The sequence below is a fragment of the Pyxicephalus adspersus genome, chromosome 9 (genome assembly GCF_032062135.1).
Source record: "Pyxicephalus adspersus chromosome 9, UCB_Pads_2.0, whole genome shotgun sequence".
Taxonomy (NCBI): Eukaryota; Metazoa; Chordata; class Amphibia; order Anura; family Pyxicephalidae; genus Pyxicephalus; species Pyxicephalus adspersus.
This window is the reverse complement of record NC_092866.1, coordinates 12,675,639-12,690,928: the sequence shown is the minus strand read 5'-3', so window position 1 is coordinate 12,690,928 and position 15,290 is coordinate 12,675,639. Positions and strand designations below refer to the sequence as shown.

Here is a 15,290-nt window from a genome sequence, read left to right as displayed (position 1 = left end):
GTGTTCTCTATAGAAAAAAAAATGAGATATTCCAGGTACCTGAACACAAGTCTCCAGCCAAACACCCACCAATTTCCTAATTGCCGGGTCTGGCTTTTCCCTTTCATTCTCCTTCACCCATTACAGAGGACATCCATCAAAGAGATTGGGCTGGAGTAAGCATGGGAAGTAAGCCAATATTAGTAACCCAGAAGATGGTCACACATTCTGGAAAGGGTACGGCATTACCGATACTTGGACAATATAGTTCATATTCTTCCGAATATTACAAAAACGTGCTGAAAGTTTCTGCCTACTAGTGTGTGTGTATGTATGTGTGTGTATATGTGTATATATATATTTATTTTAATTAAACATCCATTTCATTAGACTTTAAAAACTCTACTGAACTTTAAATCTAAACCATGCATTTTTCTTTCCCCATTCTATGAACTTTTTCAGTAAAAACTAATTTGCAGGTTTTTTTGTGGAAGCTGGAAACTATAATAAATTACCAAACTAAAACAAATTTTGCACATAATTGCACTTTTAAATTCATAAACCATTCTGAGCTGTAAGACATGAGGACAATGTTCTATGCCAGGGGTGCCCACACTTTTTTGGCCTGCGAACTACTTTAAATGACCAAATCAAAATGATCTACCAACAATAAAAACTTGGACTTAACTCCTGTGCGCGGTAGAGTTTATTTTGAAAGGCAGGGCTCTGCGATCTACGGATAGATTGCGATCCACCTGTTGGGCGCCCCTGTTCTATGCCAAAGATTTCAGTGTTTACTGCTGCAGTAACCAGACTGCACACAAGGGGAAGCACTTGCATCAAAGTGCACAAAGAAAACCAGAACAAATACAAGTCAGGCTTTTTTTTTTCTTGAGAATTTCAGGAATCTCTCTCAGTGGGGGCAAAGCTGCAAAATTCATATCCACCACAAAGGCTTGCACAACACAAACTGCCACTTCCTTTTAGAAAGTGGTTATGTTAAATATCGGATACTTTTGGTGATGTAGGTTTCACAAGAGGTTTCAGGAAAAGATTAGGAGGATCAGAACCAACAGAAGAAAATTTATTTGGGGTCCTTATGAAAAGTTTGTCACTAAAATATACAAATTCAGGAATACCTGCTAGACTACAAATAAGCCCTCTACAGCTTGGGAGATTCAACAATATACAATCCAATATTACCCAACAACTTAACATGCCTTTACAGTAAACCGTACAAAACAGCAAGTGAGAAACAAAGTGAAACCTCAATCTCCCTTTCAGACACCAAAGATTACAAATATAGTTTTATTACAAGACAAGTCCTCAATATGCCGGTTACACATCCTGAACAGCTATACGGCATCAGGAAATGTTGAAATACAGCAGCAGAAGAAATATCCGCTCCTACTCTGTGCATGTATTATATTGATTGTATGCTGAATATTAGAAATTCATGGAGGATGCAGCAGCCACTCCCAATTGTTTCAAGCAGGTAATACTGAGCCCGCCGCACAGAACATGTCTAAGCCTACCGAACAAATGAATATAAAAGGAAACCCTTTAATTAGTTCATGTTGACCTCTTTGAAAAGCCAAAGCCGGCTGATCACATGGCACACAACTGGCTCAGCGGTACCGGACCATTGCAGCAATATGTCACAGGTTTACATCTTGGCTAGGACACCCTCTGGAAAGAGTTTATTCTCCCCCATGATTGCATGGGTTTCCCACGGGCACTCTGGTTTTCTCCCACACCAGAAACACACAAATAGGTTAACTGGCTTCCCTCCAAAAGTCACCTTCGACTGTGTTAATGACTATGGTAGGGACAATACACTGGGCACCCTTTAAGCTAATAAGGAACAGTTCACGAAAAGACAATGGGCTTTGTAAAGAACTCTAAGATGTTGGCACACAAATACAATAAATACTCTGGCCTCAATATTTAAACCTGCAAATAGTATGGCAAAATAATATGCTAATATGCAAAAATCGATCATTTTTAAAAGTGATTAGTTCTCCAGCACAGGTTAGTAGTTTGATGTAACCAACAACTTTGCCATGGCAGTCTGACACAGCAGAGTTGAAGTCTCCAAACAAATGCAGTGTTCAGAATTTTTTTTTTTTTTAAGCTGGGTGGGAAGCTGTAGGCGGGTGGCAGCCCCAGTATTGTGAAAACTCTTCTGTAACCACCCAAAAACAGCCGGGTGGTTACTGAAAGTGCTGGGTGGTGCGCCCAGCTAAAAGGGGCTGAGGAGAACACTGAAATCAATCCTTTGAACGGTCTCTGTTTTGCAATTAGAATCAACTTACTTGCATCAAATAATCGTATTCATAGGCGACTGTCCATTACATCAGCATGGAAGCCAAGTAATACACATTCAGAAGATAAAAACTCAACCAGAAGCATTCACCTTTGATGAAAACACCAGGATACTCTACAGCTGAGGTTCTAATAAATTAATCCAGAAACCCAAACTACAAAATTAACATAAAAAACAGATATGTTTCATCTAACAAACGCTGACCTGAAAAAGGAGCCCTAGGCACTTGAAGCTTAGCAAAAAAAATCTGAACCTTGAATCTTCTGCCACAATTATTGTATTCACAACGCGCTCACCTCAGCAACACCTCCACACAATGTTCACCTACGCACCCCTAAAACATCCATCTGCACCATTAGGATCCCAGCAAAGCACACACAAGAAATCTCTGCCCCCGCAGCAATGGTCAGGGGTACTATATCCTACAAGAGCTGACTGGCTGCTAAAGAAGCATCACTAATGAGGCAGATACACATCCAACATGGTACCGACAGCATCAGCAGCTTCACCTACAGCAGTGGTAGTAGACCATGTCCAGGGCTCTAAAGCACACAATCTACTTTGTGTTACAACCTATTGGCTGGAAAGTGCCAAACCTGGCACTCAACTGCTTCCTAATCAATGCTTCCCTAGTAATTAGACCCTGGATGGTGCTATTGAAGAACTAAAGTAACAGCACAATAAACAAGTTGTGGTTGTTACCCTTTGAGATTTGTCTACATAAAACTGCCATTGTCACTGCAGCCTTATGTTGTTTATAAGCTGTACAAAGCAACACCACATTGTGTCAATCACAGGCATATGAATTAGGGTTCTTTACACAAAAGAGGCTCCCACAGCCTCAACCCCCCAGCAGTGGTTACTGGAATTGTATATGGATGAACCCCAACCTTAGGGGTATGCAATTAGGGCTTTGCAATGTGACCCAACAAATTTGGATGCTGGAAAACACCAGATTTAGGTAATCTTTTATCTGGGTATTGTCCAAGATCATGTATTATATAAATTACAAAAATAAAAAAAGTTATATGTATATTACCTGGGCTGTTTGCAGATTCTTCTGCTGTCATCTGCATAAGTAAGGCAACCTGCTGCCTCTCTGATAAAGGGTACCCGGCCCGGATTCCTGAAAGTCCAATGCCAAACGGTAAACTAGACTTCCGGTTGGCTGGTTCTTTCTTGATGCGCTTCCTTTCAGGACCCTGTTTTTCTGCAAAAGACAAACACAATAATTAACACAGGCGAAGATAAATATATATTTTTGGTTTTAGTGTTCATGACTTTTTAGCAGAGAACTTTACTGATCTAATGACTGGAAATACATTTAGGCTATTTCTACAAAACCTCCAGTGATGGCAGACCACTAGGCTAAGCAGTAGCAAACACAAGACCACTTTTGGACCAAAATAATAATTTCCATTTAAATGTAAGCATGTTTGTGTGTCAGAGGACATTACTGGCGACAGCTGTGAGAAGGCAATAACTTTTGCAGATAAACAGGCACCAAGCTGAAAGCCTGGAGGATTGTGAATTTCATGACATACATTTTCACCTGAAGTAAAATTATGTAGCAAACCAAGCAACTTTACAAGATAGAAAATTTGATATAAATTAAGCAACGCTGTCAAGGTAAAAAAAATAAAAAAATAAAATAAATAAAAAATAAAAAAAAAAGGTGCTCCTTGGAAAAGTAAATAGCTCAAGCTTCCAGAAAAGTGTTGATTTCTTGAAAACTTTCCAGGGGAAAGACTGCACAAAGGTTAGGCTTCCAGGACATCTGATCATTGTTTGGGGTACCCAAACCTAATATTGAGGACATGGGTCAAAGTATTACCTTTGGAACTTAATTATACAAAAATCACCAAAAACCCATAGTATAACTGGACCTCTATACACACAGCCAGGACCTCTCATGCTGTTTCTCTTCCTGTTAACATGATTTACACGGTAATGCTGGAAAATCTAGTCTGCATCTTTTCTTCCTACTTTTAGTGTCACTAAGTCACATCTGATTGACCCTTCAACCTGCTGAATTCACAGAGAACAGAAAATGTACAAGCACATTGTACTATAAAACATAATCCATTACTTTGCTTCTAATCAGTGGGTTCACATTCATCTGATTGCTATTAGAAACTGTCTTGTTCAATCCTGTGTTTTCTTGATGTGAAAGCAGTTAATATAATTTTGCTGATTGAAAATTAAATCTGCAAATTTGTGTGACAGGAGAATGGTGGATGAGAAGATGTAAAATGTAAATTTGTAGAGGGGGAGGAGAGCTTCAGGAAGGCCTAAACAAATGACAGATACCAAACAGCCATCACTTGAAAAAAAAAATTTAGTTTGTACATTTGTGAGAGTTTTATTGTCAACAGGAAATCTATTTTAAAGCTCTTTCTGTAGACATTGACAGATTACACATATGCAGTAGCAAAATACAGAACATAACCCATATTATGATAGCTTGCTGGCATCCGGAATGGATAATTGTCAATTTATCCAGGACTATTCAAAATATATTAAAAAAATGAAAAGTACTCAATTTTGAATATAAAGTCCTAAATTTACATGATTATTGTAAAACACAATGCACATACAGCATTTATATGGGCTGATAAAACCAGGCTATATGCCAGGATAGAGAAAATGCCAATAAATTCCCCACATTTTATTGGTAAAATTAGAATTTTAAAATGAACAAACGCTACGGGATGCAATTTCTCTGCAGACTAAAGATTTAATGCAAAGCTCTGTATTTCAAGGTGATAACATCAAACTAAGCTTAAAGCAAGGGGTGAAAGGTATATTACATGTCAACAGGTTTGTATGGAAGTTTACAGCTCAAGGGATGGGCTTCTTGTGCAATACCCTGAACCAAAAATCAATGCTCTGTTAAAGCAGAACTAGAGTCCCTCTTTGCAAATTTGCAATTAAGCACGTCTTTATGGCAGAAAGGGACAGGTGCTGTGCCTCCTGCAAAATAAAACACTTACCTGCCCGTTTATCATTTTCAGAGAATTATCAAAATCAAATGAACTCCTGCATGCAAGTATAGAAGTTACACCATCACAGCCAAGCAAGATGGCTGAATATTTTTTTGTTGTCTACTTCCGCAATAGGAATGTGAACCACATCCACATAGCCCTTCTTACAGTTTGCAATTAGGTGTTAAAATGTCAAACCTCTGACCAAACCTTTAGGCCACAAAATCTTTATGCTACCATGAAATTTAACCATTTATTGGCAGAACCTCGTCTGTAGATCACCGTGTCAAGTCAACCAGTGATCGAACGCTGACCTTCCGAGGATTATTATTAAATTATTATTAAACAGGATTTATATAGCGCCAACATATTACGCAGCGCTGTACATTAAATAGGGATTGCAAATGACAGACAGATACAGACAGTGATACAGGAGGAGAGGACCCTGCCCCGAAGAGCTTAGGGACCTTCCGAGGATGGGGCACAGGTTTATTTTTCCCCCTTGCCAGTCCAGCAGAGTAATTGAAGTCACAGTGTTTTCACTGAATGTTTTTTTCTGAAATTGCATCTGAACGGTGTCCTGTGTAAAGTTCTTTATATTCAAAGGGTCCCCAACATTTTCACAATTCCTTTATAACACAAAGCAGCACATTGAATCATTGCTGCATTGTTTTCCGTAATCAAACATTTTGAAATTGTTCACTCTGACATGAAGGCATACACACAAGTGGTCACTGAAGGCTTATGGCCTCACGGTCACAGTAAAGTGTGAGAAATTCCCTGTTGAAGATAACTAGGATGTGACAAAAATCAAATATTGTAAATCTTATATAATAATAATAATTAAAAAAAAAAAAAAAAAAAACTCTTCCCACAGCCTCACAACAGAGGGAAAGCTATACCAATCAAGCACTTTATATCTGTCCATTAGAAGGGCAGAAGCCTACCCAAGCTTTGACCATATACTTACAATACATAGCAGTTTCATTAAACTTCTCAGACTGATTTTATAAATACGGCTTCACATCTCATAGCTGCGTTCCAATAGTCTCCATCCATCACGGTATTCACCGGTCTCAATCCACAGAACGCTGGAAAGCCAAGTCGGCTTACTTTTACATGTGTTTTGCAGCAGTGGCCTGTAAGTATGCCTTTATTCACGTAAACGTTTCTGGTAAGCAGATTTGGTTTGTTATCCAACAGACTATTTTTAAAGAGTTTATAACTGAATGTTGAAATGGATCTAAACAATTAAATCAGGCATGCTTCTTACATGTACCTCCAAACTATATATTAAGGTTAGGCAGACTTTACACAAGGTTTTAAACAAGTCAGACACTAGATGTTTGGAAACAGACTATGGATGTGTCAAACATACCCCCGAGTCCAATAAAGCTAGGACTGCAGATCTAACCAGTCCTTACCTTACTCAGGGGTAGATGCCCTATTTGCAAAAAATAATTCAGTGTAATGGTCAAATCCAGCAGGTACAAGAGTTCTACGTAGGAGCCAACTACTGGTTGCGTTTATGTCCACACAATATTTGGATGTGTACGGCATGGATAACCATGCTTTTAGAGCTTTCTCCTATGGCTAGTGTTAACATTCCACATTCATCATATCCGTACTGCACCTGATTGTCTTTCCCCTCTTTTACCATTCCCAGTCTGAGCTCTGCTTTACATGGATTTACAGGAGGCTGAAAGCAAGTCAAAATGTGCTTAATATTTGTTTTCCTAAAAGTAGTATATAAAATGTTACACAAACTACATAATGTTATATTAACAGTCTTAGATGTGACCGCTGCATTCCTTTTGTTCAGGCTATATCCCATCATTTTCACTTAGTGATCCGACTAGTAACAGGTGCTGTCCTAAAGGTAACAACACTCAGTACCTAACTACAGAAGTGGTGCGTCACCCTAGAACAGTGTCAGGACTACAAAACAGGGAGGTGTATTGTAGTTCACAGAGGTATTCCTAATTTAATGACTTCTGAGTTTGCTATAATGTTATGAAATGAATTGGGAGACTGTACAAGGTCAAGGAGCAGATGAGGACTGTCATCAAGGGCAGGGGTGGGTTCTGGCTGTCCATGGTCTTTTGAAACCTTAGACTTACAAAGTAAACACAAGAAAAGCTAAATAAGGCCTGGAACACAGGCAGATCGGCTTCTACTTTTGTACCTGACCAATCAGTGTGATGGGTAACTGCTCCGTAGGAAGCCACAAATCACAGCGCACATGTGCAAGATATTCATCCTTCTGACCATGGGATGGATCACACACACCTTGAGTTCTTTCAAAATTAATTTACATACATGTTTGATTTTGGTAGCTTACAACTTGTTGGCTACTGAAATCACCTAAAGTGAAACTAAACCTTGGGGGATACTCCCTTGCACCCATTACATTGCAAGCACCATCTCTTCTCTTCTTTCCATCTGAATGCTGAATGGCATTACTTCTGCACAGGCAGACTGGAGTTCAATCAACGCCGGCACACAAAACAATCTGGGATTGCCGAATAACCCTGGTAACAAATTCCACTGTGCATGCTCAGCAAAATTGACAGCTGTGCAGTGATCAGAATCATAATCACCCATTTTACAAGAAAAACTTCAGTTCCTGGTCATTATCAGATTGGTAACAGCATAGGAAGTATTTTTTTTTTTAAGAAAGCTTGTTAAAGTTTTAAGACTTTAAAAAAGTTCTAAAATTCAAGATTGAAATCAAATGTTGCTCTGTGCAACTTATTTAATACACAATTTTTCCCTACTAATCACTTTTTTACAATGGAGAATGCTTGTACGATAGACGATGACTGGAGCCAATAAACCTGACCATATAATGTAAAGCATTAAAGCCGGAATAGAAATGCTGCAGTGCCTGCTCATCTGTAGTTCTTTTAGAAACTGCAATGGCCAAGCAATCACGAGACTCAGCCCATGTGTGGTGCGTCAGGGAAAAGCCTGCAGCACGTTATACCAGCACAGAACACGGAAGGAGAACAAGCAGCCAACTTTAGATTGCAACCACATAAATGGTACACTGCTATACACTATATGCCACATTTCCAACAGCAAATGTGATGATTGGGGATAGGCGGAAAGGAAAAACACCACAGAAATGATTATACAGCAAGAAATTGCTGAACCCTTTCAGAGACTGGCCTTGAGAACATGCAGACAGGCTTGCTATTCAGCTGCAGGGCCAAATGTTTTTCATGAAAGAACAGAAGCATGCAAGAAATGTGTCCTCATAATATAACCACCACATGAACGAGAATTAAACAATCCAATAAAGACAGGAAGGGGGTAGGGTAAAACTTGCTTCCCACATTTCTAATTGCTCACGCAACAGTCTGATCTTGTTTAGCAATTACAATGTCAGAGGCCTCTTATCTGGATCAGATTGCAAGGACATATGTAGAAAACCAAATTTGTGTTCTGGTGTAAACACGTGGTGTAACATAGTTCTGGGAAAGTAATGCAATTTTTGAGCAAATAAGGGGATTAATGAAAACTGTACTGAACATTGTTGGGCTGCTATTAGGGAGCAAAATGAATATCAGAAGTTGTGTGCCGTGACCCAGTTTGTTGCATGCTGAAGTCAGCGATACCCAAACAAGCATTTTAGGGTGGTTTATGTGAAAGGCAGTTATTGCACCTTTTAGAAGATGTAATAAAATAGTCAAAAACAAAAGTATCTATGTTATGTATAGGCAGGATTATTATACGGTTGTCACCAGGACTCCCAGTAGTGGGGGACCTCTTGCACCATACTTAACCACAATTTGCAATGTTAGATAATCTTTCAAAACAGAACATTTTCTCTGGCGTCACTGGAAAAGTCATACAGAACAAGCTCACTAATTTGAACAAGCGGCAATAAAAATCCAGGCTAGCGTTACAATGCTGCAAAAATGAACATGTGAACTTTCCATGTAAACTATGGTACAACAATACAGCTCACTACAGAAGAAGTCTGCATAAGTTGTATGCTGGATATTGCCCAGCGTAATAATGAGGCTTTTTTTTGTTTTCTATTTCAGGTATAGAAATAGAAGCCCTCTAACAGTTATAATACAAGCCAGTATTTGAGCCCTGCGGTTGTCAGTGGAACAACCTACAAACAAGCCAGGGGGGTTCTATTTACAAGAATTAAAGAAACCACAACTGTGGCTATCATTTTTGAAATATTCGCTGCTTTGGATCCAGCCAAACATTGGATCAGACTTTACTGAACAAAAACTCCAAGGCAAAGGTCCTATGTGGTTCACTTCGGCCAAACTAAAAGGGAGAACTTAAAGGGCCCAGTGTATAAAAGATTCAAAAACAAGACACCAAACCTACATTTGATTGGAAGCTGTGTAAAAATAACGTCAATCCCTAACATAGATAGATAAAAGAGCATTCAAGCTAGTTCTAGAAGAAATAGAACATTGTTTTGTTCCTCCACAAACCTTTCGGAAATCATTGCTCAAGCATTGAGGTCGCATGGGAAAACTCACCAACTACTCGTGCAAAAACCAGGCCTCCGAACCTTTTGAACATGGGAAAAACTTTAACTGTCAGGTCTCGGTAACCCCCGCTATATTATCTCCACAGCTCACAGTACATTAGTATTGTCAGTGGGAAGAATGCCTCTTACATTGCTGACCAATGGGAAAAATGTCTTCCTTACAGATAGCCAAAAAGATCAGTGTCCAGCAAAGTGGCCCGAGAGGCACTAATCGCTCAAGGAACACTGGACCAGTCCAGAACATGCAAGTATAATAGAAAAAAACTTTGACCACCTATAAAAACACTGCATTTCCAAAAGATAATACATATCTATAGTACATAAATAAAACTCATGGGTGCATAAACAAAACCACTTGCAACTAAGTAAAACCCCCTTTTCAGCCTACTATGTACAGTCCTTGCAGCATTTTCTAAATCACAGTAATGGGCTACTGTAGTTTTTACAGTGACAACAGGAAGTGAAAGGATGAATACAAGTACAGTAAAGGATAGCACAAAAGCAAAGCTAAATATTAGAATATAATAAAAAAACAGCCAGATGGACTTTGAGGATTATCTAAAACTAAACAGGCACACTGACAAATTTTGGATGTGCATACACATGCAACTTAAAACTGAAGTCATGCCTTGAGGAGTACAAAGTTGTGAAGATGCCAATCTTGTATAGAAAATGTTTAGCCTAAATTTACTGCACAAAGCACTTCTCACAATGAGCATTAGAAACTGCACCAAATCAGGGAGCGAGTCTAATTTTCAGCTAAAGTATAACCAGCATTTATCCCTTTCCTACCTAGCCCAAAAACGTCTGGCCTGGATCTCAAAAAAGGAGGTAGATCACACGTGGGCATTGCCTAGAATGGTTGGCAAGTAAACGGTTTAAAATACACTCCAGACACGCATTTAAAAGTTTGTACGAGTTATCCTAGAAGCCAGCTAATTGATTTATTTTGGGCTGAGGGTTCCCAAAAGGAGAATGAAAGGAAGCAGGTTGCAATGTTTTTACGTAGTTAAGCTGCGTACACACTTCCAATTTTTATCGTTGGTAAACAAACAACGAACGATCCTGCACGATATCTGCGAACGATCGTATGGCACCGATCCTGTACCTACAGATAACGACACGATCGTTCAAAGATATTGTACACACGATAGATGCGATCGTTTGAACGATACAGGAAGTGACGTGCACCACAGGAAGTGAGCGAACGTTCGTTCATCGCGCATGCTCAGACCATGGACGATCACTGAACGACCGTACACACGATAGATGGTCAATGATCGTCGTCCAATCCGATCCGCCGGTCCGGTCGTTCATTTCCAACGACTATCGTCGTTGGTTACTTTTTTTGGCCAATCGGTCGTTTGTTCGTCGTTCATTTCCAACGATAAAAATTGGAAGTGTGTACGCAGCTTTATGTACAGCAACTTGTTTGCTTCTCCCATCAGCCAAGACCTACAAAGCAAAGCGTGAAAAGAAAAAACAAAAAAAATATTTTCTCAGTTGTAAGTCCATGGCTCTAAAACATGAAATAAAAATTGAGTTCTTAAAACATTTCTGTAGAACGTTGATGAAAGAAGGCAGGAAGAACTAGGGAAGGCAAAATAGAACAAGATTAAACTTCAGCTTTAATGTCACAGCATGTCAAAAATGCCACAAAAATGCTTTTTTTTTTAGTATAGATCACGATAATTCAACTTAACCACCATTATTTTACTCTTAGGAAAATTCCCCTGATAGGTCATCAAAAAGTCACCAATAGAATAAATCCTCTGCCAAGCATAGAGATGGCACTGCAGCTGCTTTTGTGTCAGACTGGGCACACATCACCTCAATGAAGAAAAGGTAAGAAGACTCTTTGCTCAACCAACAAGAATATCCAACATAACAAAACATTCATAATTGTAGATCTACATTTAGCAGGTGGCCAAAAGTATATGGGTAACTATTCAATGCAACCTTCGTCTAAACCTGTGAGCCATGACCATTTATATATTAGCAGTATAATGTAAAATATGTCCTGGACAACCTCTGTAACAGAACTGCCTGTGGTTTAATTCAACCTCAAGTTTAGTAACAAGCTCCCCAATTTTGCTTTCCCTTCTCGAGGACTCAAAACTCAGCAACCTACTAAACCGTTGGCACAACAGGAGAACATAGTCTGGAGGAGTTTCACAATTTCACCATTTCTACCATGAATTATGAAGAGGAAATTCTCCACAGCAGACAGTTTTTTATTCTAAATTGTAAAGGATATGCACATGTTTATACAGTGGCCACGGTTCAGCTTTAGGACTAATGTGACCCAGGAACTAGAAGTGACCAAAGACCTATAAGGAGGAAATATGCTTTATAAAATGGTGATTGGAACTGTAACCATAAACCAGGAGAATAGTGACTGGGGCAAGTTCCCAAACTTTCATGGCCGTAACTGCCCAGAGGAGTCAGGCCCAGAAAGCTATGCCTACAATACAGCTACATACAGACAGTACATTTCTGTTATTGGCACAAACCTGGGGGCACGGTTTAGGTCTGTATGGAGGGAAGGGCAGGCAGATCCTTTACCATAGGACGACAGCAGGCATCCAGATAGTCATTTAATGATTTCTGGAGGTAAACCACTACATGCTTTAGATTTAGCCCCAAATGAATTTACATGAGAATTGTTAACATCCGTACATAACTTAGGACCGGTGCTGTATGTGAAATGAATTGTCCAATAGTAACTACAGATGCACCAATAAAAGCACTTATATGCAGAACATGGAGAAGAACTGTTCAATGACATTAAATTACACCCCTGCCCCCCCATCTAATCCGTTAGCATAATGCTCTCCTTTAAACTTATGCCACCATCATCAATTTTAAAAAATTGTATATCAGGGTAGACATTCTTTGCCAGAAAAGTCAGTTCCCAGCATGGACAGATACTGTGCACCACCTATCAGACTCACGCCATTAAGCCAAATCGTCATCTTTGCACTGAGCTGATTAAAGCAACTGGTTAAAAGCTTACAGCTAAATGAGAAACCGATCAATAACCAGCCCAGAAATTGCTGCAACCCCCACACTGCTGCCTCTGGTCTGCACAAATCCATTAGGCTGATTCAATTAAAATGCTCTCCTAAAGATAGAAACAGCTGTAATCGACTTGATAGAATATGGCAGTTAGCAAACTGTCTGAGGTATAAGCTTTATAATGCCCTTATGGCAGCTTCTCCTCAAGCACATCCCATTATCTAAGAGTTATGGAATCGCCCTTTCAGATTGCTGCACAAACTTACAAATACAGAAATAAGCACATAAACACAATATCTTTGTACATTCTTCGATTACTCCAGCAAGACTGAAATCAAGGCTGAAAACTGCAATAGTTAATAGTGCAAACCTTGTATGAAGTGCATTACAGGCAGGGCATGCTTTTGTGTCAGTGCAAGGCTATATTTGTTTTCAGTAGCCTAGAACACAGACTGAGTTTGTGTATTAAACACCCTGAATCTTAAACAACCTATGTATAAGCTACATATTATATATACACATTCCAGAGAACCAGTAAAATTAATTTCAAGACAAATTAATCAGCTTATTCTACTTAGATCAGAAAGGAGAATCCTAATATGGCACCTAAATATCACCATTCCTATCATTTGACTGAAGCTACATACATGCGCTAAATTGTCGCCCAAGACAATGTTAACTTTCCCATTTTGACTAAATTGAATATATATTTTAGTGTCCATCTTACCAACATTTTTTCTTCAATAATCATATAAAAGTTTATCCTTATCAAGCTTCTCACAGAACCAACAGGTTAACACTGCATATAGTAACTTGATTTTGCAAAACCTTTTTATGTTCCAACCTGTGGACAGACTAATGGGTTCCAAGTGGCTTTTTTTAAGGACCCTCTAAAACAGGGGTATCAAAACTCACGTACACAGTGGACCAAAATATATAATAAAAAAAAAAAAAAAAAATTTAACTTAGGACAAAGCAGCGGGCCACCTTTGAAACTGAAATAGCACCGCTACTACAATTCCCTGCATCTATAAAACAGTACAATGCAACACTCGAGCTCTAGAAGATATGGAAACTAGCAGCTGTTAGTTAGTAACTGAACACAAACCGCATTAGTAAACTCCAAATCATAGGACATGCAACTATTTTTCACATACATGTTTGATATCGGTCCACTCAAAACATAACCGAGTTAAGCACAAACTTGAACAAAAATTAACCACCATCCTTCACCCCTGACACCATCGAAAAAGTATCTACAATGGACACAAAACACTTTTTCCCAACCTCATTGCAGGTCTATTTATTTTCATTATGGACAACACAGGAGTGTCTACTAACACATCAAACCAAGATCAAATGTGACAGCTTTATTCTGCGTATTATACAGTATTTATATAGCGCCATCATATTACACAGCGCTGTACAAAGGCCATAGTCGTGTCACTAACTGTCCCTCAAAGGAGCTCACAATCTAATGTCCCTACCATAGTCATATGTGATTAATGTAGTCTAAGGTCAATTGTTAGGGAGAAGCCAATTAACCTAATTGCATGTTTTTGGGATGTGGGAGGAAACCGGAGTACCCGGAGGAAACCCACGCAGACACGGGGAGAACCTGCAAACTCCATGCATGTCCTGGCTGGGGATCGAACCTGGGACCTAGCGCTGCAAAGGCAAGAGTGCCAACCCCTGAGCCACCATGCCACCCTTAGTTCCAGCTCTTCTACTTCTGGAAATCCTAAATATGAAAAAGCATTTGGCGATTTCATGCACCAGGACCAATTACCTAAATTTCAACAATGAGAATCTTGAAAATGAACCGTTGGGAATCACTACAAAGCCACCAAGCTAAAAGTCCACATATATAGCACATAGAATAGTTTAGATATTGAAGAGTCCTTGGTTACCCAAGTGCATGCTACTTACATTGAAAATGGGCCCTATGTTTGCAGTACAGCTTCAAAAGGTACACAAATGTCAAACATATATCGCATTGGAACATAGCTCACTCCAAGATTTACCAACAAGCATCCAACACCAATGAAATGGCCAATACCCTCAGATTATAAACTATTAGCAGTCAGTGTGCCAGTTAAAACAACACTTTGTAGTGCTTAAAAGCCAATAAACCTTCAGTTATAGAAATGGAGATGGAAACAACCAATATTGACCTTTTAAAGCTGGTGGTTACCTGGTTGCAACACAATTTTGAAGGTTCTACTAACCTTGCATTGCCAAAGTGCAGAAGGACAATGACCAGACATACCAAACTGCGTTCTTGTTCCACATCAGTGAACTGTAGCACCTAATGTGAAGGATCAGCAAGATGGGCATGGGTCCATAACACAGAAAACTGCAATTACCTACACAGCGAGGAAATTACAGACTAGAAGATAGAAAATAGAAGACTGCCAGCAACGTGCAGAGGTCTCAAATATTTTGACTTAATGCAGGAGTG

General features: G+C 39.3%; 1 protein-coding gene across 3 annotated transcripts in view; it reads right to left on the bottom strand.

Moving 5' to 3' along the window:
- The window catches only part of ANKRD11 (ankyrin repeat domain containing 11), a 103,132-nt gene that overhangs the window by 19,235 nt on the left and 68,607 nt on the right, over nt 1-15,290 (bottom strand). For all 3 annotated transcript variants that reach the window (XM_072422627.1, XM_072422626.1, XM_072422625.1), the window contains one exon: nt 3,345-3,515. In XM_072422627.1, coding sequence (XP_072278728.1) covers nt 3,345-3,515 — 171 coding nt within the window. The remainder of the gene's footprint in view (nt 1-3,344; nt 3,516-15,290) is intronic.